Source organism: Oryza glaberrima, chromosome 4 (assembly GCF_000147395.1).
Source record: "Oryza glaberrima chromosome 4, OglaRS2, whole genome shotgun sequence".
NCBI lineage: Eukaryota > Viridiplantae > Streptophyta > Magnoliopsida > Poales > Poaceae > Oryza > Oryza glaberrima.
Genome location: NC_068329.1, coordinates 6,918,717 through 6,944,663, shown reverse-complemented (window position 1 = coordinate 6,944,663; position 25,947 = coordinate 6,918,717). Strand labels below are relative to the sequence as shown.

At 41.3% G+C, this 25,947-nt stretch overlaps 3 protein-coding genes and 1 long non-coding RNA gene across 26 annotated transcripts; 1 reads left to right on the top strand and 3 right to left on the bottom strand.

The window, feature by feature from the left end:
• Window positions 1–1,865: 1,865 nt before the first annotated feature.
• LOC127770486 (expansin-A1) lies at window positions 1,866–3,188 on the bottom strand. The gene is made up of 2 exons (XM_052296224.1): window positions 2,976–3,188; window positions 1,866–2,875 (listed from the first exon to the last, which is right to left on the bottom strand). The coding sequence occupies exons 1-2, from the start codon at window positions 3,127–3,129 to the stop codon at window positions 2,244–2,246; spliced, it is 786 nt and encodes a 261-aa protein (XP_052152184.1). The 5' UTR covers window positions 3,130–3,188; the 3' UTR covers window positions 1,866–2,243.
• Window positions 3,189–8,107: 4,919 nt separating this feature from the next.
• On the bottom strand, window positions 8,108–13,519 carry LOC127770487 (uncharacterized). 22 transcript variants are annotated; one of them, XR_008016999.1, is made up of 15 exons: window positions 13,087–13,517; window positions 12,709–12,980; window positions 12,504–12,600; window positions 12,252–12,297; window positions 11,970–12,106; window positions 11,752–11,822; window positions 11,141–11,247; window positions 10,994–11,045; window positions 10,698–10,858; window positions 10,370–10,450; window positions 10,095–10,204; window positions 9,890–9,977; window positions 9,059–9,142; window positions 8,745–8,870; window positions 8,108–8,591 (listed from the first exon to the last, which is right to left on the bottom strand). It is a non-coding gene; the product is annotated as an uncharacterized LOC127770487 (long non-coding RNA). The 22 variants fall into 22 exon arrangements; XR_008016998.1 differs by having other exon boundaries at window positions 11,752–11,800; XR_008017001.1 differs by having other exon boundaries at window positions 11,752–11,794.
• Window positions 13,520–13,843: 324 nt separating this feature from the next.
• LOC127770325 (uncharacterized) lies at window positions 13,844–15,855 on the top strand. Its single transcript, XM_052295992.1, has 5 exons — window positions 13,844–14,078; window positions 14,166–14,288; window positions 14,403–14,666; window positions 14,771–14,935; window positions 15,237–15,855. Exons 1-5 carry the CDS (start codon window positions 13,959–13,961, stop codon window positions 15,519–15,521), a joined length of 957 nt encoding a protein of 318 aa, XP_052151952.1. The 5' UTR covers window positions 13,844–13,958; the 3' UTR covers window positions 15,522–15,855.
• A 657-nt stretch (window positions 15,856–16,512) lies between these two features.
• Window positions 16,513–23,206, bottom strand: LOC127770324 (aspartyl protease family protein 1-like). Of its 2 annotated transcripts, none has more exons than XM_052295991.1 (10): window positions 22,645–23,206; window positions 22,416–22,551; window positions 19,699–19,922; window positions 19,397–19,621; window positions 18,838–18,973; window positions 18,688–18,761; window positions 18,495–18,594; window positions 18,351–18,411; window positions 17,014–17,085; window positions 16,513–16,877 (listed from the first exon to the last, which is right to left on the bottom strand). In XM_052295991.1, the coding sequence occupies exons 1-10, from the start codon at window positions 22,986–22,988 to the stop codon at window positions 16,708–16,710; spliced, it is 1,542 nt and encodes a 513-aa protein (XP_052151951.1). In that variant the 5' UTR covers window positions 22,989–23,206; the 3' UTR covers window positions 16,513–16,707. The 2 variants fall into 2 exon arrangements, with proteins under 2 accessions (XP_052151951.1, XP_052151950.1); XM_052295990.1 differs by having other exon boundaries at window positions 16,513–16,931; window positions 22,645–23,204.
• Between the last annotated feature and the right edge of the window lie 2,741 nt (window positions 23,207–25,947).

Here is a 25,947-nt window from a genome sequence, read left to right as displayed (position 1 = left end):
AACACCGAAATTATCGACAAGTACGAGAAAGACACATAGGACAATCTTATCCATCTCCTAACGCAGCAGCATTTCAAGACGTACATACTGCTGCCGTACAACACAGAGTGAGTTTTTATTGTCGTTCGAACAAATTTCGTTCCCATACATATAGCATGTACATTTTCGATCATATATATCTCATCTCACGCATATTCCAGATTCCACTGGGTCCTGTTATTCTTCGACTTGGACACATGCAGAGTCACTGTGTACGACTCAATGAATAAAGAGGAGAAGATTTTTGACAAGGTCTTCAAACTGATAGACAGGTAATATAATGCCATCTATTCCAAAGTCGCGGGGAATCTATTGCTATTATGTTGATCTCAGGTAATAATTAATCATAGCTTGCAACTGCATATGTAGGGCTTGGGATCGGTTCCGTCAATTGGTCCGCAGGACTTGGAAAGAAAAACTTGAACGGAGGTTTCATTTTCCAGTGAGTACATGCATGATCCAAAATTATATTGAATTGAATCTCTAATTACAATTAATATAAAGAGTATATTAAATCTCTCATCGTTTCTCATGTAGTGTGCAAAGCAGGACCAGGGAACTAACTTATGCGGCTACTACGTATGCGAGTATGCCCACTGCCTATCAAACCAAATATGCACAACACGAGAGCTCGATGTACGTATACATAAACCATTCAAAAGTTCATTGCGTATCGATTTGTTAAGTTGTTTATTAATTTCATATATTGATACGTCATTATTTTTCGAATGATAGCGTATTCACATGAGTGATAATCTCCCACACAAGGATTTTATCATGGCTTTTCAAGAACAACTGATGGAATTCATCAACGAAGAAGTCTTTAATCCCGACGGTGAATTCTACTACGACGGATCGACAATTCATAACGTCGGTCCTTCCTCTTTTGACATAATGCCGGCGTCGAAGTCGTAGCTATATATAGCTACCGAGCAAAAGAATTGTACTATATACGCATGTATATATATATTTATATATGTACACATTTACTTTTGTGTTAATATATATTTTGGTAACATATATATATATATGCACATAAAATGTTAAGTGATTTAAATTATATACACACACACATAACCAACCATGCAGCAAACAGGGCCATGCAAAAAAAAATGGTGCACCGATCTTTAGTCCCGGTTGGTAACACAAACCGGGACTAAAGATGGTTTGGCCGGCCACGTGGCTGATCGATCTTTAGTCCCGGTTGTTAACACGAACCGGGACTAAAGATCGATCTTTAGTCCCGGTTATTTCACTCGGGACTAAAGATAGCTATCTTTAGTCCCGGATTCGTAGTCCCGGTTGGACAACCGGGACTAAAGGGGGGTTACCAACCGGGACTACAAACGGTTTCTCCACCAGTGATAGTTGGAGAAATGGAGGTATGAAGGGGTTGTGATTAGTTGAGAAGTGGAGCTAGGTGGGAAAAGTGAATGATGGAGGGTTGTGATTGGTTGATGGAGAAATTGTTATATTTTGGAACAAATTCTAAGTGCTAAAAATTATTATATTTTGGGATGGAGGGAGTATTAGCTAAACTTTTTTTTGAAAATAGATCAATATGATCTTTTTAAGTAACTTTCGTATAGATTTTTTTTTAAAAAAACACCGTTTAGTATTTTGAAAAACGTGTGCGGAAAAATAGGGAAGTGAGTTGGGCACTCTTGCTACCGAACTCAGCCTAAATGCGGTGATAATGGCTTTATCCTCAACCGGTCAGTACTCAACTAATTCCGCGTGAACAAAGTCGGTGATCGTCATGTTTATAAGAATTATCTTCAACAACGTGAACAAAATGAGGTAGCAAGGAAACAAATAACTAAATAAGTAAAAAATATGTGGGGTCATATTTTTAGCCAATCAGATGGACGAAACTATGGACAGTAATAGTTCAGGAAAGTGAAAACTCCTTGTGTGGTCGTTACAGTAAAGAATGCCGATCATCGATTGGCAAGCACCTCGCAAACTGTACATATATATACCGTTTTAATTCGCATTGAAAAAAGCAGGTGTCCTTAGCTTGCAAATCATATATATAGCTCGCCACACCAAACACTTGCGCGCATGCTCCAAACTTGTGGGCAACCCAAACAGCTACTAGTAATATATCTTTAGTCTTTACACGCCGACGCCGATGATAATATACGCTCGGAATTAAACACATATATGAATGGACCAGTAATAACTCATTAATATTTAATTACTTACGAGAACTGCTGTGAGGTCGAGAAGGTCTGGCCGAACGTCCAGCCCGCCGGGGCGACGTCGAGGAAGGTGAGCGTCTGGCCGTCGCTGCTGGTGACCTTGAACGACAGGCTCTGGCCGTCGAGGTAGGCGTTGGACTGCCAGTTGACGCCCCAATTCCTGGACATGGCCATCCACCCGGTCCTCGACCCCTTGATCGACACCGATTGGATGGAGCCGACGCCGCCGACGTTGGAGACGAGCACCAGCTCGAAGTAATCCCTGCCGTTGATGGTGAACCTCACCCCGCCCTGCTTGGCGCACGGCACCCGCTGGTACATCACCGGCACGATGCCGCCGACGTAGACGCCGATCTTGAGCCACGCCGGCTCGGCCATGTCGAAGTGCTGCCGCGGCGGGTTGCACCACCCGCCGGCGTCGTTGGGGAGCGCGTAGTTCGGCGGGCAGAGGTTGGTCGCCGTGATGGTCACCGACGTGCCGGAGATGCAGAACCGCCTGTCCGCCTGGTAGTCGCACATGATCCGGTAGCACTGCCCGCACGACGCCCCGTCGTTGAACAGCACCGTGCTCAGCGCCGCCGTGTTCGTCCCGTACCCCGTCGAGTACAGGTCCCCGTACCCACACGCCCCACCTGCACACACACACGACGACACGCATGCACATGAACCAACGTCACCGATTGCACGATGGATCCATTCCTAGCTACAGTAGCTAGCTAGCTACGAACTTACCCATCGTTCCTGAAGCGTCACTGCCGCCGTAGAAGGTGGCGAACGCCTTGTTCCAGCCGGACGCCGTGAACGATGCGGCCTCGTTCCAGAGGAGGCATGTCGCCAGCAATGCCAGGAACCGAGCACACGACGTTGCGGCTGACGAGCCGGCCATGTGTGCGCGCGTGTGCTGCCGGTGAATGTGCTGCTAATGGCCAAACTCAGAAGGCAGGTAGTGTCGCTTAAATAGGCAGGAGAGCTGTAGATAACACATGCACGCAAGTAGTAGCTAGTTATTTGGTTCGGTGTGAGGTGTGCTGCATGTGGGCAGCTTCTCGGGAGCTGACACGGACACGAGCGAGGGGTGCGTCCAGATCGGTCGGCGCATGGGAGATTCTATCCAGTCGGGGAGGCACCCATGTTCGCGTCAATAAACTGTTGGTGGCGCCTCTGACGTGTGTCGTCTAGGGGTCGCGCGCGCGCGGGTCGGGTCGATCGATGATGCTGCGTTGCAGGTTCCAAACTGTCGGCGCTCGCTCGATTGATCGATCTGGTCCCGGTGTAGATCTGGCCACGCGCGGTAGTACACTGTGTTTTTGCTGTTCGGCATAGTGAAATTCGGCTGCTTCTGATCGAGTGTTTTCTTTTTTTTCTTTTGGCGGTGATTGTGCGTACGTAACGCAACAAAAGTGCTCCTTTGGGAGTATACGTGATGTGCAGGTAATATATGTTCCGACCACGTCCCGGTATATAAATGCGACGGCTAAATAACTGATACGGGATAATATAGTTAGCTCAAATTATCTCGAGAAGAAATTTATATGTTGTCATGTTGGCATGGCTAGGAGATATATAAACATGTTACATGTCGTTCTGTTAAAACATGTCAAGTAGTATTTCTCTAATTTGTCTGTGGAGAACCTATTACGATTTTTATCTAAATTATTGCACATGTGTGGTTTTGTTTTTGTGTAACGATCAATGTTAAAACTTCGCTCTCCCATGGTCCACAAGGCTTCCATTTAGTTGTGTCGGTCACATATATGATAAGATCCGGTTCTTCCAATCCAGATGAACTTCATCATTGGGAGCTTGGGTCATGGAGCTTTCGCAGGAGTTTGATGCTACATCAATCAACAAGTACAAGATTTAACCCAGTCAAATTAATACGACAGAAAAATGGATTACTGTGTTAAAAAATGGAAAATGACCATCTTTCAGCCTTAATTTCATGCTGCGTGGTCATCTTTATCCTGTAATTATGGAATATTCCAAAGTTTTCATTTTAACCCTTTGAAAAAATATCCCTTCAAAATATTGTTTTAAATAATGGAAGAGGAAAACAGTAGCTCCCGACAACTCATCCCCAACTGTAGTTGAGTTAGAACACTATGGGTCTGTCGAATTTAAATGCCTAAAAAGGTCTAAAATATCAGCTTATAAACTAACTAGGAATTCAAATTATGAACTTATAAAAAACTAGCCAATCCATGAAAAATCAACTTTCCAGACGATAACGATGACTGAAAAACAAGCTTGGCTATTTAATTAATTGTCGTTATTATTCCATCTCATCTTTCACTATCTTTCGCAGGTTACCCAACCGCCATCACAATCTTCCCCATTCATTTCCCTCTCACTCTACTGCAGCCACGTTTTTTTTTTGGATATTTAACTATATAGTTGTCACTCTTACAAAAGCTAACTCTTCAAATAAGTTTAGTCCTACAAATTTGCCACCAGAGAGAAGCCACTTTTTCCACTGTGAAGTGATATGTATGCTTGCTAACAAGCTGGATTTTTTACATTTTGATATTTTTTTTACAAACAGACTTCTAGAAAAACTTAATGCAGAAATAGATCTTTTGGTGCGCCAGCGATGCTGGTGCCATGGTCTTATCGTCCTACGTGACGGTGTCAGTGCCGCTAGCGCCATCACCCTACCACCGTGGCACCTCAGTGGAGCCACCGATCAGACTTGGCACCTAGAGGGACAACGTCAATGAGGCTAAGTACCCCCTCCCCTCACACTGGTGTGCTCCCCACACCACGCGCCATCCCCCTAGGGGCAGGGGAGGTGGGGGGACTTAACCTTCCCCCTCTCCCCCTGCTCACCCATTCGCCCCCCAGCCGAGCTTGAACATTTTTCCTCCCCTCTCTCCCCCTTCTCACATCTCCTTCTCGAATCTACTCAATTCGGAGCCGTTTTTTAGGATTTCTTGGGAAAATCGAAGAGCAAGGTATACTCCTCCATTCCACCATTTTTTTTTAAATTGGTTGAATTTGTAGATCAAAGAGTAACCCTAGAAACCATTTTTTGCCCAAATTTTTTATTTTAAGTTTCGCAATTGCGGATTTGAGGCTTGTAGTGTTACATGTGTGCAATGTGCTTGTAGGATCTTTGATATTTGTGAATATATATATATATATATATATATATATATATATATATATATATATTGTATTGTTAATTTTTAGTTAAGATATGAATGGATGGTTATATTGAAAATTTGATTTAGGTAATTTTTATAGCTATTTATTATATGGATGAGAGACAAATTTAGTGGCATGATAGACTAGTTTGGGTGGTATGATTGACTAATTGTATGTTTAGGACACCATTAAAATTTCTTAGTTACCTAGTACTTGTGCTACTTACCCATCATTGGGAGCTTGGGTCATGGAGTTTTCGCAGGAGTTTCATGCTACCTCAATCATTAAGTACAATAACCCAGTCAAAGTACAAGATGGAAAAATGGATTACCGTGTTTAAAACATGGAAAAGGTGCATATTTCAACTTAATTTTGTGTTGTGTTCATCTTTGTCATCCACTAATTATTGAATATTCCAATATTTTATTTTAAGGATAAAAATGTTTTAAATAATGAAGTAGGAAAACACTAGCTCCCGACAAATCTAAATACCAACATGGCATCCCCAACTGTAGTTGAGTCAGAACACCGTGGATAAGTCCAAAATTCTAGTTAGGAATTTGTATTAAGAACTTAAGATCCTAGCCTAGCACGGAAAATTCAGCTTTCCAAACAATAACCAAGATGGAAAATCAAGCCAACTATTACCTATGATCATTCTTATCTTCTTCCTTCTCATCTTTCCCTATATTTTTGTGGTTTGGTCAAATTAAGTTACACTTTATAAAATATATGAGAAATTATTAGTGTTTTAGGCACAACACAAACAATGTGTTGGTAAAAATCGCACAAGATTTTTTTTTAAAGTCGAATTGGTCCTTTCTTCTATTTCTCGTTGTTGATCAAGATTGAATTTAGGTTTGAAATTTCATAGTGTTGTGATAGAACATTATATGATACTGATTTGTTTCTAAAAAAACACTAATAATATGTGGCAAAAGGAGATTGAACTTTAAAGAGATTATTTTTTATGGGTATATATGTTTTGAAATAGGTTGGGAGTGTGGATGAAGCATAAATTAAGCATGATAGCTTTTTCTTTATTAAATGATTTCCTTTTCCGGTCCTTATTTTTTTGGGTTTTCTAGGTATGGAGATTTTTCTCAAGTGCTGGGCACGTGCTACACACAAGGCGTGGAGAGGGGTCGGATGGATGACTCCCAATATTTCGTAAGAACCTTACATATATCTTTTGTTGGTTTGGAATTTTGTAGATGTTACAATCTCAGGTTGTGCCTATTGCATGTTTTAGGAAGCAATGTTATCTGATCGTCCGATCAATCACGATTAATTGTCCTAATTGGTCCCTTGACTCTAATCAAGGACATTCATTCGATCAGCTCGATCAGAAATCTGATCGTCCGATTAATCATCGATAAGGCGCGATTGATCATCTGATCAGAACACCTATCGATCACTTTTAGAACAAGTCTTAGGTTTTAGCACATGTGAATAATGTGCTACTACTGCTGGTTGCTTTATACTATGATTGCTTTCTAAACATATGAGAGAAACTACTTGGTATCTACATACCAAAACAAATAGAAACAATTGCTTATTTGACCCCATTCTAAAGCCTAACTACCAATCTGATCCTGTATTTTCGAGTATGCTCATTTGACCCTCTTTTTCAAAATTGAACATTCCGTCTAACCCTATTTCTATACACCGTTGGGTTTCATTTAGGGAAAAGAAATGAAATATATTTACTATTTGAACTGACCAAAATACCCTCGAAGAGGGTTGAACCCTATCTATTCGACCCTCCAAAAAATCTACTACCTCCGTCCCAAAAAAAACAACCTCGTACTAGGATGGGACTATTTGCACCTTACATAACACTGTTAACTTATCTTAACGGAATAGTCAAACAACATGTTCGATTTTCAAAAGCAGGGTCAAATAAGCAAACTATGAAAAGCATGGTCAAATTGGTAGTTAATTTTCAAAACAAGTTCAAATAAAACAATTGCCCCCAAACAAACAACTATAGTTCTCCAAAAAAACTTGGCAATATGATAGTCAAAGAATAGATGTTGGACAGTTTCATCATGCATAGAAAACAATATTTGGTACAACCATTTCAATTACTTCTTGCTAAATTATGCTCGGTTAGTACTACCCCTTTAAGCAAATATCACATAAAGATTATCATGTTTACGAAATGCGAAATTTATATTAGGAATAGTACTCCTAGTGATATTCCAGAATATCATCACTGAAAATCTATCAATGAACTTCATAGGCCATAGCCTACTTTTGGAGTTGAGTAGAAAAATATATGCTCTAGCTTACAAGAATGTCCATGTTTTAAGGAAAATCAACAATTACTACTTTTGAATAGTAATTAATTTCAAATATATATGTTTAGTTTCACACATATGACATCATTAGATTTATATTTTGAAAATATTTCATATGAATTTAATTGTATATTTATTCATAGAATATTATGCAATAACTCTATAGTTATTGATAATGTATTATGCCATAGCTTATTAGTAACATTTAGAGTATTGGGAACAAAGGGAGTATTGAATTGACTGCAAATCAGGCACACATATTACTCAAAAAATATTTCACTACTTGACCGGAAATGTTTTGGACGATTCAAATGATGAAACAATAATAATTGAAACATTCCACTCATGTAAATGAAACATCAAGCTTCAACTGATGAAACATCAACATATCCCTACAAATCGAAGTAAGAAAAAATATGTAACACCAAAAGAATTTATGCATAAATATTGTGATATAATACAAAGAAACATGTAAAACATATATGGGATGAAACATGGAAAAAATGACAAAAAAATATGCCAATCCAAATCTAGGTCCTTCTTACTCTCCGATGGCTGGATCTAAGATTCCTTCGATGAACTCGTGCCTATGACGTAGTGACCCGGTGCTCCTTACCTTCGATGATCTTGCCTTCCTCATTGTCGGAGTCCATAGCAACGGCCATCTCCTTCATCGCTCATCTCCTTCATCGCTGGTTCGCCACGATGGGGTCATCCCCCTCCTCCTCTCCACTGGCGACCTCCTAGATGTCTTCTTACTCTGCCCGCCACAACAGTCGTTCTCCCCGTCACTATCGCCACCAGGCGGCCATGGAAACAACAATACCATCATCACCGCAACCTTTTCATGTATGTGGTGTGAGGTTTAGAGAGAGAAGAGAGAGAATGAGGGGATAGAGACCTAGAAAGAGAGAAATAAGGACATATAAGTGAGTGGTGCGGGTATTCGATTTTTTAACCAGGATCGGATGCCCAACCCAGTGTTTTTAAGAAAGTGTTCCAATTTTAAGAACTAGTGAGCGTGCACGTGCAAGGCACGTCCATACATACATACTCTCTCAGGAATTCATCTTGGCTCTAGCTGTTGGGCGCGTGGCTCCAGCGACAAGTTGGAGGCAATAGCAACGGTGATTCACGACCCATGGCGCAGCTCACCCTCTGTCGTTGATCATGATCCATCCTGTTCATAAATAATCGCACAGGTTACTAATGCAATGAACAAAGATATCTAAAGGAACAATAGATTCTTGCAGTGTGTGCTATAGTCCTTCCATAATTTGTCCAGCTCATATGGCCCAAAGCAAAGTATTTGTTCAAAATATATGTAGTTCTGTGAAATTTACTTTGAATAAAATTATGTCTGACTACCTTCAAATGTTTTGCATGCCTCTTGTTCAAGCAAAATTGGGTGACGTAATAAGAAAGTAGGTCTCAAGCACCATAGATGCTTGCCTGCAAAATAGCAATTGACATAATATTGGAATATTTCCTGTGCGAAATTTGTTATCTACGGCCAGTAGCCCTTATGTGAAGAAATATCAGATTGATCTTAAATATAAGAAAAGAAAATTATTGATTTTCAGTTGCTTATCCAGTGTGTAGCAGCATGGCAGTTACTGAGGATGACAATATGCATTGGTTGGCAGGAAACTACAAATGCATTGCAAGCAACCAACACAAGTGCTCAATTCATAGCAAATACTGCCCATACATTGAAATGTTAAGAAAAACAGAGTGGTCTGTTAAACCGGCCTGCATTTGTAATAAAATCATTAATGAACAGCTAAAGTTTGGACTATCATAGTACATGTTGAACAGTATGAAATTCATATTTGACACCACACATTTATATAGGCTCCTAGAACACAATTCATATACCGAATAAATCAATCAAAATAGATTATACATGCAAAAGAAATTGCAATTGGCACTAAATTTAGCTGGGTGGCATAATTTTCACAGTACTATATTCACTAATTCCAAGCATTCATATTTGTACAGGACCATCTATAATTTTGTTTTGAACATGTAACAGCTTCGTGGATTGCAAAAAACAGAAAATGTGCAGCACAAAACCACAAAAAGTTCAATGATTAGGAGTAAATGAGAAAACCAATCTTAAAACGTGAATATAATTACACGGAATGAAGTTGTGTATATTGAAAATGCAAGGAAAACACTGATTAACTTGATCATTACCTTTATGTCTTGTTCTAACTCCATCACTAACAGCATCCCCTTCACTGATCAAAACAGTGGATGAGCACTTCCAAGACCCATAGAAGACCTGCTCCAACAGAGAAGAATATAAGCACAATAGAGCTATGTGTTTTTCCTTCAATTCAGTGAGTCCAGGTTTCATCAGTCAAAAAAAATTAATGCAATGCATCACGTAAATTGCTACCTACAACAGTGTCTCGAATCAAAGCTTTGGCACTGCACAGCAGGCAGCATGCATTTTTATCAGGAAGGCTGAAATTAAGGGAAATAAACAGCTCCAAGCCTCCAACCAATCTGAAAATGCATCATTTAGCATAAGTAGTGATCTATGGCCATTTCATGGTTTGTCAACATGATTTCTTTTGGGCAGCATCATAGGAGGCATAACTCTCTTTGTTCTAAATAAACATGATGTCTATTAATGTATATATCCAGAAATTTTAGGAACAAACATGTTACCTTTCAGTATCACGGTTCCTGAATAGGCTTGGGTAGCACCAAAGCCAGCATAATTTGTGATATCTCTTATGGGCACCCTTCCTATTTAGGAAAAAGAATGAAACATTAATAGCATGCCCAAACAATAGTTACTAATGAAGTAAATAGCAGTGGCACCTGAATAGGCTTGGTAGCACCAAAGCCAGCATAATTTGTGATATCTCTTATGGGCACCCTTCCTATTTAGGAAAAAGGATGAAACATTAATAGCATGCCCAAACAATAGTTACTAATTAAGTAAATAGCAGTGGCAAAGAAAGCAGAATCATTACATAGCAGTGATCCCTACCTGTGACGATTGTAGAGGGAGTGCAGCATACCTCTCTGTCACGCTTTCTCCTATCCTTGGCAGCAGTTAAGTTTGTAACATCGACCATGGCAGGTCGTCCTCTAATGTGTGGCAGGAAAGAGTCAAATCAAACCATTTTGTATCAATAACATGTTGTGGCTCTGTTAAAAAAAACATGTGAAAGCCTTTTTAAGATTAAACAGATAAAAAACTTTTTAAATAGAGAAGCTAAATAAATATAGGCACATTAATCTGGAACTGTAAAAATTGAAAATGATAGATAGGCACTGAATTACTGCATGTTAGTAGAGAAGAAAATGTCCAGGCACTTGTGATGTCCCTGCAATGCTGCAACAGAAAAAAAAAATGTTCAGAGAACAAATTGTCCAGCTAATGATAAATCCCTGCAATAGTTGAACAGGCATAAAATTTCAGATAGTTACCCAGCAGAAAATTAAAAATCAAATCAAGTATGCTCAAGCATCAAGTTCTGTTTTAGTTTGTAAGTAGATGAGAAAATGTCCAGGTACTTGTGATGGTCCCTGCAATGCTGCAACAGACAAAAATGTTCAGATGAAAATGTCTAGCTAATTATGATAAATCCCTGCAATAGTTGAACAGGCAAAAAAGTTCAGATAGGTACGCAGGAGCAAATTACAAATCAAATCAAGTATGCTCATGCATCAAAGTTCTGTTTTACTTTGCAAGTCATATCCACATGAGAATGGTAGCTGTTGTAGGTATATGTGTGCGGATGACTGCAGGTCAATGGGAACAGTAACCTGAGAAAGAATTAGATCACAAACTTTTTTGTTTACAGAAAGAGCAAATTATTCCTCGGGCTTGCTAGGCCGAACCATGATACAGTTATTTACACAACCTACACTATTACCTTCAGCAGTTGACATTGCACGACACAAATGTAAATGGAACATATAAAGGACTGGCAGAGATGCTTCTAATTACACTTAGAATCAGAATATGTGTAGTCTAACACCAAAATTTGAAGGTTACTCATGTCCAATCCTTTTGCTCAGTGCTCAAGGAACTGTACCAGTTGTTTGCTCTCTTCCTTTTAAGGTCAGTGCTCTTTGAATCTGTTACTATACGAAGCGAAGGTATAAGCTGCGATGCCAGCAAGTATAAATACTTGAAGCCATATAACAGAGTAGGTAGGGTAATATCTCAATTCATTTCTCAAATTGGATATTTCCTATAATAAAAATAGGAAATTCGACTAAAACAGACTTATCTCAGAAGTAAGACACATACATGGTCAGCAGGGAGAGCCACTGTGTTGATTGCAATAGATCCACTTGGAGTTGAGAAAGCTCAAGAGTGGTTTATACAGAGACCCCTACTACAACTGCAGCACTTTAGAGATATGTCAATTGATCCCAAAGTCAGACCTACAGGAGATAGAAAAGCAGACGAATCAATTCCATTTAATTTCAGTTCATCCTATGTGTAAAGATACTTCTTAATTTTCAAATAGATTTCAGTAAAAAAAATGACTGCCTATACTACCAAATGCAGGGGAATATTTTGTTTTACCGAGGATTGGAATCAGCTCTTCACAACTTCGCCGCCCTTTTCAACCCTTCAATCCAATTTTCATCAAATCAGTCAAAATTATGAATCCAACCAAATAAAAAAATTGAATACTATATATTGACCGAAAGCACCTAACCTAACCTATTGTGCATTCAAATATAGAGGCAAAGTAAAAGGATATACATTTCATTAGAGAATCTGATAATCTATCAATACCAACATAAACATTCAGAATAACATTTATGTTTATACCTCTAATTTACTCGCACATCCCGACATCAGGCATGATCCGCCTCTGCCCCACCTCTCACCTGGAAGGAAGGTCTATGGCAATCAGGGTGGAGAGCAGCTGAAAACGGCAGCCATCGTGAGGAAGACAGACGAATTGATCCGTGGCATTTAACATCTAAAATAATACAGATTGCATCAACGGGGAATTTTACCCCTTTCCCTCTACCTCTTGCGCCTAATTAGCTTCATTAGTACTACATGATTCGGTGCTAACCACCACAGAGCAAGTTGCGCATCAGCCTGCTTGTCTGGAGGCTCCAAATCTGTCATACACTGGAATATATATAAATAGAAATTTAAAAACATAAAAAATGTTCCACCTTATGTAGCAAAAGAACAAAAGTGAATCATTTGGTAACAAAATCAATTGTCTACTGCTTCTTCAGGCTCCATTTCTCGGAGAGACCACTCAAAACTCAACATGATGTTTTCGGTTATCTGGCGTTTAAAGATTAATGGTATGATTATGTGAACCATGTTAACGAATTATGTTTGAGTGAATGGATGCAAATTAACAGACAAATTAACAGAGAGAGAACCACACCTGAGAGGAGAGGTCGGTGCCGGTGATGATGGCGGCGGCGGCCACGACGCCGTTAGTCAGCATGGGAGAAGGTGCAAGCAACCTGAGGCCACGACGGCTGTGCGCGGCGAAGGAGAATCGGCGACGACGACTGAACGGCGGCGGCGCGGAGGAGATCCTGAGGCAGCGGGGAGAGGGGAGGTGGGCGATGCGAGGGAGAGGGGAGTGCGGCGAGGGGAGGTGGGCGACGCGAGGGAGAGGGGAGAGGGGAGTGCGGCGGGTGAGGCGGGCGGCGGAGGTACGACGTGGGGAGGGCGGCGCGGCGCGACGTGGGGATGGCGGAGGTTAGCGGCGCGCTTTTTTTTCTATTTTTCTTGGTGCGTGGTTACTTTTTAGGATGACAGGTGGGTCCCACGCGTTAAAAGGATTGCAGGATTAAGGATGAACTCGTACCTTTTACATTATATATACACACGTTAAGCTACTTGTTTTATGTGGGGATAAAATCCAGAATCAAGAGCTAAAAGAAATTAAACTGATCCTAATAAATGGAGCAGAAGAGAAATTAATTCTTTCCGTAAAATGGACAACCTCTATAATACTAGTACTCACACCTGTGTGTAGCCATCAACGCGGACTCCCCTGACAGAGTGGCCCCACCCAGGCGCGTACCTCCCTAGTAAAAACGCCGCGCCGGAACCCGTGAGAAAATACCGGCGAAACTCGAAGACCAATTAAATTCGACCGTTGCCGTTCCCCCGTTTAAAAATCACTTGCCCACCGCGATCCCTTCCATCGCCTCCCCATCCATCCGAATTCCAGTCAAACCAACAAACCAATCGAAGACATCACGCGAGGAGAGAAAAAACTAGCCGTTGCGCTACTCCTCCGCCATGGACGCGACGGCGCCGCTGCTCAGCCCCGCCTCCGACGACCGCTTCTGGGACCGCCTCCGCACCCGCGTCGACACCATCCTCGAGGACCGCCGCCTCGTCGCTCCCCCCGCCGCCACGGTGAGCCGCTTTTGCTGTCCCCCGTTTGTTTGTTGGTTTTTCTTCTTGCGTGGGGAGTTGGATCTTGATGTGGCGCGATCTTTGCAGTGCGGGGTGGAATCCGAGCGGGGGAAGCGGCTCAGGGAGGACTCGCTGATGCTGGTGCGTGGCCTCGACTCCGTCGCCGCCTCGCTGGCGCAGCTCTCCGACACCCTCACCGCCGCGCAGAAGGTTCGGGATCCACGCCGCCGGCGTCGCTTGCTTCTTCTCCACTGCAATTCGATGTTGTTGTAGGAGTATTAATTTCTGTGGAGATCTGATGTGCCCGGTGGTATTCTTGCTCAGGGAGTGAATGCGCTCGCCACGTGCTCTTCCCAGGCGAGGGAATGCGAGAGAGGTGATGAGGAGGAGGAGCCGAAAGCCAAGCGGCGCTGCAGCTTGGCTGAGACGGTGAGCTTCGACGGCGAGACTCCGGTAGCCGGAGCAGATTCAGGTGAAGGTTCAGAGAAAGAAGAATTAGCTGCGGATGCGAAACTGCGTCAGGAGAACGGCGGCATTCAGGCCACTTCGGAGGTCGCCAAGAGCACCAATCTGAAGCGTGCCAGAAATGTCAGTTGGGAGATTAACAGCTCCTCCACATGATCTTTTTCCGGTTGGTTTGGGTTATTTCAGAAAGCTGATTTGGATCAATTTTGTGCGAACTGTCTATGCAGCTGGCGGTCTCGATGGCCGGAAGAGCGGCTGCTCTGGCGAGGGAGCTGAAGAACATCAAATCGGAGCTGCACTTCATGCAGGAGAGATGCAGTTTGCTTGAGGAGGAGAACAAGAGGCTCAGAGAGGGGTATGACAATGGAGTTCCCCCTGAAGAAGATGACCTGGTAATTATGGCTTCGTGCTGGCCTCAGTTCTTGATTTGTCAGACCACTTGGGTTTCACATCCAACAATTTCAACAGCCTGAAAAAATTTCAGCATCTTGGATCACATAACTTCTCTTGATTTCTGTTTAATGAGATTTGTTAGTCTGTCACACTACTTGGGCAGCCCCCAGCATTTGGCAGTCAAGATTGAGTAAGACAGGCTGAAAAATTCAGCATCTTGGTTGACATTATTTCTGTTGATTTTTGTTTAATGATACTTTATTTGTTAGTATGTTAACAATTTCCGGACAAAATTTTCAGGTGAGGCTGCAATTGGAGGCTCTGCTCGCGGAAAAATCTCGACTGGCGCAGGAGAACGCCAACCTGTCCAGGGAAAACCAGAGCCTGATTCAGCTGGTGGAGTATCATCAGCTGACCTCCCAGGACCTCGCTGAATCTTACGAGGACGTAATGGAGGGGATGCGGCTGGACTTCTCGTCGCCGCTAGGCAAGATCGACAGCGATGAAGAAGGCGAGCGTGAGAACCGAAGAGTTGCTGTCACTCCATCTGATAAGTTGGAAGCCTTGGGGTCATCTGATGAGTAGATAAATCTGAGGAGAATAAGCTGGGTCTTCTTCAGTGGTGGATTTACTGATGAGTAACAGTATGATCTTCTATTTCTGCTGTTGTATGATGCTTCAATTTGGCCACTCTCGGTGGCCATATTTATGTGATCAATTCCACTTCGTAATGTTGATAATAACAAATGTGTGTTCTGAATCTTATTTCTAAATAAAATTTTAGTCTTTGAAAAGCAGATCCCTCTAACTTAACAGCACATGCAGTTGATTCATTGGCATGTGGATCCCGCTTTGCTATGTCTCACATATCAGTGGCTCAATTTAAATGTAGTTAAGCCAGAGGATCCCTTTCTTATGAAAATTCATCAACAATGTGAATGCCACAAAAGCAGGCATGAGTAATTTACAGATTTTTGAACTTGACATCTCCAAGACACTCTGATATTCTATCTCCTGCCTGACTTTGGTGCTAGTTTTTCATTGTTTATAATTATTTATTCATTTCTTGTTTGTAATTATATACACTTCCTAAGACAAAACTATCTTAACTCAGAAATTTGTTCAACTATAAGAGAATGTTCATGAAAATAAGCCAAAAAAAAAAAGAAAAAAGGGGTCAAATTTCATCCCAAAATACCCCTGAAAATTTTCATTTAACAGGCTTTACAATTCCTGCAGTAAATTCATTTTCTGCCCATTATTCTGCTTTAAAGAAAAGAGCTTCATCGGAGTAATCTGGAACTTCAAATAAGTTAGAACAACAACCTTTTCATTTCTACACATAAATCAGAACCATCAAAATTGGGCGTTAATAGTATACACTTTATGACAATGCGATGAGTATTGATAACGAAAACACAAAGGCTGAAAAGGGAACTTGTACAGTGAGCCATCAACAATTGGCATCACAAATTAATTGCTTTCGACACAATATTGTTGATCCAGACAAAGGAGATAATTTTATAAGGAAAGATAGTATAATTGACAAGGAAAAAACGAAGACCGAAAACGGAACTCGTACAGTGTGAGCCATCAAAAATCGGCATCACAAATTAATTGCTTTTGACACAATATTGTCGATCTAGACAAAGGACGGCATTTACAGGACGTGTATACAGTACTGTTCTCTATGCTGTATTCTCTAGTCAGCTTCTAGTGCATCTACAGTAATCGTGATAACTAATTTACATTCAGGTCATCCCGAAACAAATTAGAAGAGGATCAGATAGGCCAAATTGACCAAAAGAAAACTGAAGACTAAACTATCATACCACATTACTGGGTTGGAATTACTAAGGGGTCTCAACTGTGTAACGCTTGCTGGGTTCCCACCCTTTGTTTCCTCGGGGGAGTAATTCTCAGGTGCTGAAGGGGAGAAACCTGAAGAATTCCGTGAATTGATAGAAAGAGGATTTGAACTATCAGTGTCATAACCTGTGTTGATAAAACATATCAACACCAAATTATGAGTAAGCCTTCAAAGTGACAAAAACAATATAATGATCATTTTACTCACAATTGAATTTCTTCCAACCAAGAATTTTCCTTTCTCGATCGAACACAACACGAAGACCAGTCATGAAATTTTCTGCACGATAGTTATACAATTAGTTGTACTGTATGAACACAATTAAACATGAAAAGTGGTCCAATGAAAACATAATGGAAAAGTACTTCAATTTTAGAAATAATCATGTTCTGCAAGCTACAGACTGCTGAATGTCAATGTACTTGGGGGAAGAAGATATTGGACAAATGAGTGGGGAGGCCAGACCTTCCCATTCCAGATTACATCCAGAAGAACCCCCATGCGGTTCAAAAAGTACAGTTGATTAACACATTTACATGACTACATGGCTATCCAACGATTGAAGAATATACATGTTAGCAGTTAAAAACCATATGTGGTGGCAATGCTAAGAAATAATATATCACCGTACTGTTGTGCATGGTAGGAAATAGCTCTTATGTATTGAACCAATTCCTCAGCCATAATCTTTTCAACAAAGTGGTGGCAAGGCATGAAGTCAATGAAGAACCAATTGCAATGAGTCAATCAGAGTCACACGATAGTTGATGCTGGCGGCATCTTACCGAAGTGTTGGCCCGTATGTTCTAGCTATATGCTGCCTTTAGTGCCTTAGTGGATAAGCGGACTAGTCCTTAGAAAACTGTTGGAAAACTATACTCCTGCATGTTCCAGTTTATTTTTTTTGTGATACAGAATAACAATAGAAGTGTAGCTTATGAAACTGATTCTTAAAAGTGTAATTTTTAAAATTGTTATGTTTTTATAAGAAATCTCAAATGGAAATTTGAACCTTCTTGGTTAGTCAAATTTGGACTAGGAGCTAACCAGGTTTAGACATTAGCAAGTCTGCAGCAGACTAGAGGCTGCTTTAACAAATGGAATAGTGGTATACTAATTACCATAAGAGGTGTTATGCCAAGTTGCCAACTAATAACGTGCTCATGAATTATTATGCCTTACATGAAACAGAGAAGAGATTTAGATGTGTGCATTGAGAACATAGAATGCCAACATTTGTAGAGCAGTATTCCGCAGAAAAAAAAAGGTAGTCATCAGTGAAAAGATGACCCTTGGGTGTCCTTAACTAATGAACAGGAACATCATTCAGTATGGTATTCAAAAGCATGAGAAATTTGGTTCTAGGCAATTTTCAGTTTTTCACATGTCCTACTCAAAAAGGAACAACTGAATTGATTTTAGGATGAAACATAACATTTTTATGTTTCATTCTCGCAGAGGATATGTTCAAATAAGTACTAATATTGTGAAATTTGATTTTTCAACAACAAAAAAATGACTGAATAGTTTGGTCGCAAACTTACGCCCAATTATATTGAGTTTTGCACTCTTGACAATCGCCAAGCAATAAACATACTCATGTTGCTGCAAATTTCAAACAAAACCAATATGGTTACATATAGGGTATACAAACTTACATAAATACAGGTATATGGGGCTCATCGTACCTGAATGGAGATAACCTGCCCTTCATCAATAACGGGAAATACACTTCCACCCACTGTTCTCAAACTTATACTAGGAGTTTGAATCCTATCTTCACTGGAGCTGTATAAGTTAAAGTCAGGATTTGTCATTTAACACAGAATGGCAAGTGTACAAATCAAAAGGTCTGAAAAATATTTTTGTATAGAATAAAACCTCAGATCATAGCAATATTCAAAAGGAATTCTTGAGTCAGCGGCATGGCGATTTGCATGAACTTGTGCGTGGAACTGAAAATGAGAAAAAAGTTATGTGAATCACTCCCATCTCAATGAAAGATCAGACCCTCACAGATTATTTACTTACACTCTGTGTTATATATGTATAAGCTGGGTCTGCCAAGTATGTGAACGACGTTCCTGTGTCGAAAATAGTACTAAATTCCAAGTCCGTGAGGCTATTTCCAACTGTAATCTCACTGATGCTGATCGTATATGTAGGACTGGAGAAAAAGATTTTATCCAGACGTGAGATAATAATGGACAAGAAGATAACATAGTACATAGAGTAAACAAAACCCAGGTATTATAGTCCAAATTGCACAAAATCATACGAGTTTTAGCATGTGGCATAACACCATGTACTATGGTTAAAAATGCTTTAGAAAACCTAATAGTTGACCTGTTAATTCTTTGATTTGTATATATGAGTTCTGGAATCACATATCCAAAGTAACATGTTCTTTGATCCCGCCATATAGGAGCTGCATCAATCGAAGTTAGATTGCTTAAGATTGGTCATGGGTGTGGTTTTTTGAAACTCTAGGACCATAACACTAGAGGTTATCTGCCACTGCCACATGCCAAAATCCCTATGGTTTCGAGCAACTTGAAATTTACTCTAGTAAAAAAAAGAAATTGCTCACTGTTGTGGGTTAACATCTAGTGGTGTCTCCTCTTGATCTGAGCTGCCTTGATCTCCAAAGCTAATTCTCCCAATACCATCACGGCTAAAGCACATTGCGAAGGAATTAGATGTCAGACCTTTTTGTGCTAGAATGCTAGGAATTGATATCATATCTATCCCAAGTCCAAATAGACCGTTTGGAGCAGCAGCATCCAGAAATGATCCTGTCTGAACCTGTCCACATCTGATAAATGTAGAGAAGATTTTATCAAAATGCTGAACACAGTCTCCTTCACCCATTATATGAAATGTAAAAATTACCCAAATAGTATTTGCGCCTTGAGAATTTGAGGAATGGCATCCTCTGTTGACAAGTAGAGCACATCCTCTACTAGAAAACCAGAAGAAGATGTGTCTGCAGAAACATAAACCATCTTGTATGGACACTGTGATGTTGTAGAGCATTCCTTTCTCAGCTCACAAAATTGGCTGTTGCAAGGAACTGCTTGGCTTGTTGATGACATACTAGGGATGTAAAAGGAAGCCTGAAACCCAGGGGCAGCCAGTGAGTAACTGAGCAATATAGTTACCCAAATCTTATCTTGAGAGAGAACATACATGTAGCAAAAGTGCCACTTGGAAGAAAAATAAATTGTAATTTTTCAGAGTACCAACACAATCAATGACAATAGAAAATATTACTTTGCTATAAAAGTTTTAAGTGTGAGAAATAAAAAAACAAGCAGGCAAAACTTTTGTCCAAAAAGGAGATAGACTATGTATGTATGAGAAGTTGAGAACAGAAACAAAGGAAATAAAAACAAAAAAAAATCATAGAAAAAGACAATCAGGTACACTCAAGCTACATATATGCACAACAATTATATCAAGTGGTACAGTTATGGTTGGATAAGGCTCAAGCACTTGAGTCTCGGCCTCTACTAGCTTCCGGCAGAGCTCCTTCCAACACGGTAGGAAGTCTTCAGATCATAAGAAGAAAGTGAGACTAGCAACTTTGTTACATCTAGCCAAGGATGACAATGTCATACTATATAGAGCCACTCCCTAAAAGCTCAATCTAATATTTCCAAATAGGCAACTGATAAGAATGATTGCCCTAATTTCTAAATTTCAAAGTACAATCATAAAAATAACTTGGTAGCCAACCAAGCTTATTCTCATGACTTAATTATGCCAGGCAGCAACGAAGCTTCATGGCTGCTGTCTGGCTGGAGGATTACGAACCAGCCCTACTATAGAGGTATTAAATCCATCAGAGGAAGGCCTGAAGTAGAATGGTTTGAGGTGAAAGAATGCACCGGTTTGGTGATGGAAGGATGTAGAAAACTGGTCCAGGATAAGACTTTAGGCCCTATACAGTGTTTATTCATAACATCAAGGACAGACTATCAGTATTTATACTCATTGGCTACAACAAACACACTAGAGTAACATCCAAATAATGAGCATATTATCATTGTGTTTATTTGTTATATGACAGAATAGTGGCCCATGCACACCAGCTATAGTAACCCACCACAAGTTACAGCAAATAACATCAAGGACCCTTGAATGATATTGTTTAAGAGATATAATGTATACCTTCAAATTTTTCCTGATGTAATATTAAAGCATTTCTACTCTTGGAAGCTAAAACAACTAAACAAGTATTCATTTACTGGAAAATTTGAAATCGTGAAAGTACACACACAACACAGGCTTTTAATCTAGAAGGCAACAGCTGCAACAAATGTACAGGTACTGACATATGTTGCACAAATGTACAAGTTCGATGGCATTCTCACAAACCAACATGTTTCATGCCTTGCGTTCCACTTAGTCTGATTTCTGTCTTGCTAAGTTGACTCACCCTTGCAGGATTAAAGAGAGGCCTTGTGATTAAGTATTCTGTACCCACTTGCTGCGTCAGCCCTTGCATCGTAGTCATCGCAAACATGTACAATGAGACACATATATCTCATTGTAGATGCCCCATTCAAGGGCCAGTTGATGGGGGTGATACAGAAATCAAGCTAATACCGCACAAAACATGTAGGTGTGTGAGAATATCCACTGAACTTGTATTTTGTGAAACATGTGTAAAAATGCTTGCAATTTGTGCAATTCACTCAAAAGAATAGAAAAAGAAATGAAGGTCTATGGCATTGTAGTTATAGCGGACATATTTGGCAACCTTCATGCCCGCTATATACTCTGCAAACTTGACTCTTGATGCTACCGAAAGGATAGAAAAAATGGTTTACAGCCTAAAACAATAAATGTCATGTTTCCTTGGTAAATCTCTATATTACTGTTTATGTGAAAAGCATAGCAGTAAGGTGACCACATTTAGGATCTATGAGAACGGCCAACAAGGCTTTAAATGGGTCATTGTTTAGAACAGTGGGAAGAAGAAAATAAAACAGCAGCAAGAAACAACATTGAAGATTGAACTGAAGTCAACAAGATTTCAGAACGGCTGATCTATGCAGTCAATGTTGTTTTATGCGTTATTGAGACCTGTCGATTCATAAGATTAGATGATCACTCAGATATTGTACTTCAATTTACAATTTTACAGGACAATACATACCATTTAAACACCTAATTAGGACTTCATTATGAAAGGTTACACAATTTCCCACAACATTCGACACTAGTTATAGATTATGACCAAGCCCATGCGTTTTTGACAAATAAATCAAGAGCAAACTAAAGGCCAGAAAGATCAGATATTTTCATCCAACTGAACGGCATAATGCCAGACATCTTAGCGAATCGACATCTCATTCAATTTTTACTAAGCTGTGTAATTAGTAGCAACCATCTTCTGGCACCATAAGTCCATTCCCACATGCAGCATATCACCAAATCATACCGTATATCAGCAAAAATCCTAAAAAGCATTGCACAGTTTAAAAGCCACTGAAGCAACATGAAAATTCTTGCAGCATGGATCGTTGTATAGCTCTGAATTATGCACCAACACCTAAATGAACAAAGGATCTATCGAATTGTCAAGAGAATAGTGCTCTTACCGATCCAGAAGCGGCCGAAGCCGGCGGCGTACACCCATCACACTGGCACGGCAGCCAGAAGAGGTCACTCCCGGTGTCCAGCGCCACCATGAACGTCTGGCCCGGCGTGCCGACCGTCACAAGCGCATAGTGCAAGCTTTTACATATCCACAAAAATGCGACTCTTCACTAAAACTCTCAAGCACCAAACCACTACGAAAAGGGAGTGAGAGACGGGGAGAGGCCTTACAATCCGAGGTTGCTGACCTTGAGGGTGGCGTTTCCCTCAGAAAACGTGAGCGGCGGGGGCTTGTCTCCTCCTCCTCCTCCGCCGTCGCCGCCGGCTGCTGAGAGCGCGCGGCGGCGGTCGTGCCCGTTCAGGGCCGCAATGTAATCGGCGCTGCCGTGCTCCGGCCAACCTCCGGGGAGCACGTGCCCGCGCGCCTCCGCCCACCGCTGCACCGGAGAAGAGAACCGGTGGTGGAATTCCAGCGAAGGCGCCCTCAGGCGACCACCTCCGCCGCCGCCGCCCGCGACGCCGCCAACGACGAGAAGCAAGAGCAAGGGGTGGAGGAGAAGCTGGAAGGATGACATCGGGGTAGTGGCCGCATGTGATCCGGGGCCGAATCGGGGAGAGGAGGCGTCGCGTCCGCGGCGGCGGGTGGTCGGCGGCGTGCGCTACCGGCCGGAGGAGGCGGCGGAGGATTTTGCGGTTTTGTGGGCGCTGTGTCGATGAAATGGTTTTGCTTTTTAATTTTGAGTATTTTTTTTCTTTCGGCTTTGGTTTAGTACGGGAAGCTAGTTATTGGGTGTAGCACTGCACTGTAGGGCTTTCGCTTTTTACTCGTGGGTTGTTAAAGACTAGTTGGGACTTTGGTCTGTCCAGTTTCCATCTTTAATCTGCTGCTTTTTTTCTCTCCTTTCGTTAAAGTGGCACGATGTGCATGTGATATCTGAAATTGGACGGAGAAATGAGAATTACTGTTTTTTTTTTCTTTCGGTTCTGGGAATCAATTCCAATCGCTATCGGTCATAATGACCACAATATAACATTTTGATACCTTGGAAACAAATAAAGTACGGTCTAGTAAGCAGAATATTGCTCCGACGTTCATTCTAAATAATTTTGCGGCTTCATCTTTTCGCTTATACTTATACTCATCAGCTAAAATTCAAATTTTCAACCTTAAATTTAAAGTTGATTTTGTGATTTTTTTTATCAAAGTTTATTTTTCAGTCATTGCTTTTAGATAGCTAAGAACACATATTTTATTAACAAATTATTTTTCGTTTGCAAATATACCATTTGGTTTAATCCATGAATAAGCCAAAATAATAGGGCGGTCCATATTATTGTGAAACCACTACAAAGTTGTGATGAAGATGAAGATTTTCTAAAAGTTGCATGCCGAAAATTGGAGACTACGGTTATGCAACTTTGTAGTGGCGTGCACCACGCAAGGCACCTTTGATCAAGCGTCCTTTAAGCTCCAGCATGTGCCGAGTGCCGACGATCACCACCTGTATTAGGCCATTCTCAACCCAATGACTAGGATAGTGTCCATAGCATTAAATAAGCTGTCACCTAGGATGAAAAATGATGTGGCAAGTGAATAAATGAGAAAAGAGAAGGAAACATGTCTTGCATGAGACATGGTTTCTACACAACATATAAGACATCATGTGATATAAGTAGCATTAAATTTAAGTATGGAATAGTAGTATTTGCATTGAAAGAGTAGTATCTAGTACTAGTTTCTTGATGATGTGGAGCTTATGGAAACTATGTCTAGTGTCTTGGATTGGGAATGGCCTGATCTCCACCACGCCGCTGGGGTGTCACGCCCTGAAAATCGTCTAATTTAATAATTCATCTTTTAAATCATTTTTAGAAATTATTTTAAAAGCCTATGAGTTAAACTCGAATAATCTAGGAAAATTTTCAACATAAAATTGAGCTAGGTAAAATTCCATTAAATACTTTGCTTGTTTATCTATTTTCTAGATTTTTCTGGGAATTATTTAAGCAAGAAAAGTATTTTTAATAAATAAAACATCATGGCACGAATTATTTTAATTGAAAAATTCTTTAAATCCTCCTCTAAGTTGTTGGGCCGTTTCCGGCCCAACTCTCCTCTCAGCCGCGCGTGGCCGAGCGGCCCAGCCGGCCCAAGCCGCCGCCCCGCCCCCCCACCTCTCTAGCCGCCGACATGTGGGGCCCACATGTCGGGGCCTTCCCCTACCTCCAGCCGGCCGGCCGAGCCGAGTCCGAGCGCCGCCGCCTTTCCACCAAATTCGCCTCACCCGGTCGCCCCCGAGTCCGATTGCTTGAGGGGAAATCATCTCCTCCTTATCCTCTCCCTTTCCCCTAAAGTCTCGGAGGCCAATTTTTCCCGGATAAACCAAATCGAGTTCGTTTTGAGTTTATCCATCCAAACTAACTTTAGATTTTTCCGTCTTCGATTCCTCTCGGTTGGAGTACGATCTCTCTAATCCGAGCCTATAAATAGCATCCCCTAGTCGTCCTCTTCCGTTTGCCGCAAGTCCCGAGCTCCCTCGTTGCCCGTAGCGCCGCCGCCGCTTTGCCCTAGCCGCCGCCGCCGCCGGCGACCGTCCAGCCGCGCCGCGCCGCCGCAGTAGCCGTCGCCGTTGCCGTCTGTCGCCACCGTCGGGTGAGCACGGAGGTGAGGAACCTCGGCCGCCCCTTTGCCGCCGTCACCAGCCGCCAGAGAGCCGCCGCCGCCGCCGACCCGAGCCGAGCAGCCGTCGGAGCTCGTCACCGGTCGCCGTTCGTCGTCGTCCGTCGTGTTTTCTTGTACCGGTGAGTTCGCGTCGTCGTTCTCTACGTCTAGATGTCCTTAGATAGCCCGGCCGACCCCTCTAGAGCCGATGGTCGCCTCGCCCGTGCCATGGCCGGCGATGATGACGTCATCATGACGTCATAAATCCCTTTTTCTTAGTTTCTTTATTAGATGAAAATCGATTAAACTTCGGAAATTCATAACTAAATCATCGTAACTCGGATTCGAGTGGTTCAAGTTGCTAAATTTTTCTAAAATCAAGATCTATATGTTAAAAATATCCACATGTACTATTTATGCCTGTTTTTGTACTGTTTTGTTCATTTTGTTCTTTTGCTTTAGTTTTCGACGTTCCGGAGGAGAGCGTTTTCGTTGAGGAAGGTTCGGAAGCGTTTGCAGAAGCTCAAGGCAAGTCACACAGATCCCAAACAACCCTTTGAGCATGTTGAACCTGTTTAAAGCTAATGTTTTATTTCAACTTATGCATTATTTTCGAATGTCATCGGGTGGTGAGCCTTTCCCAATTAATTATGGCCAAAGATGACTTTATTTTCCTATAGGTTATAATTTGATTAGCTTGGACCTTATATATTGGATTGGTTTAGCTAAATGCTATATATATAATTGCTTAGCCCTGCTTAGAAACATTAGCTTATTAATGGGATGAATTATATTACATTGTTAATTATGGTTATATTTAATGGTAGCTCACGATGGTTAATCGTGTATGATAATTAATTGATAATTAAAAC

Coding starts and splice junctions, on each gene's coding strand:
- LOC127770486 (XM_052296224.1), bottom strand. CDS start 3,129: ATGGCCGGCTCGTCAGCCGCAACGTCGTGTGCTCGGTTCCTGGCATTG. Junction 2,876..2,975: donor TGACGCTTCAGGAACGATGG/GTAAGTTCGTAG, acceptor GTGTGTGTGCAG/GTGGGGCGTGTGGGTACGGG.
- LOC127770325 (XM_052295992.1), top strand. CDS start 13,959: ATGGACGCGACGGCGCCGCTGCTCAGCCCCGCCTCCGACGACCGCTTC. Junction 14,289..14,402: donor CCCTCACCGCCGCGCAGAAG/GTTCGGGATCCA, acceptor ATTCTTGCTCAG/GGAGTGAATGCGCTCGCCAC. Junction 14,936..15,236: donor CCCCTGAAGAAGATGACCTG/GTAATTATGGCT, acceptor CAAAATTTTCAG/GTGAGGCTGCAATTGGAGGC.
- LOC127770324 (XM_052295990.1), bottom strand. CDS start 22,988: ATGTCATCCTTCCAGCTTCTCCTCCACCCCTTGCTCTTGCTTCTCGTC. Junction 19,622..19,698: donor AAGGCGCAAATACTATTTGG/GTAATTTTTACA, acceptor TACATTTATCAG/ATGTGGACAGGTTCAGACAG. Junction 17,086..18,350: donor AAAACTCAATATAATTGGGC/GTAAGTTTGCGA, acceptor ACTATCGTGCAG/AAAATTTCATGACTGGTCTT.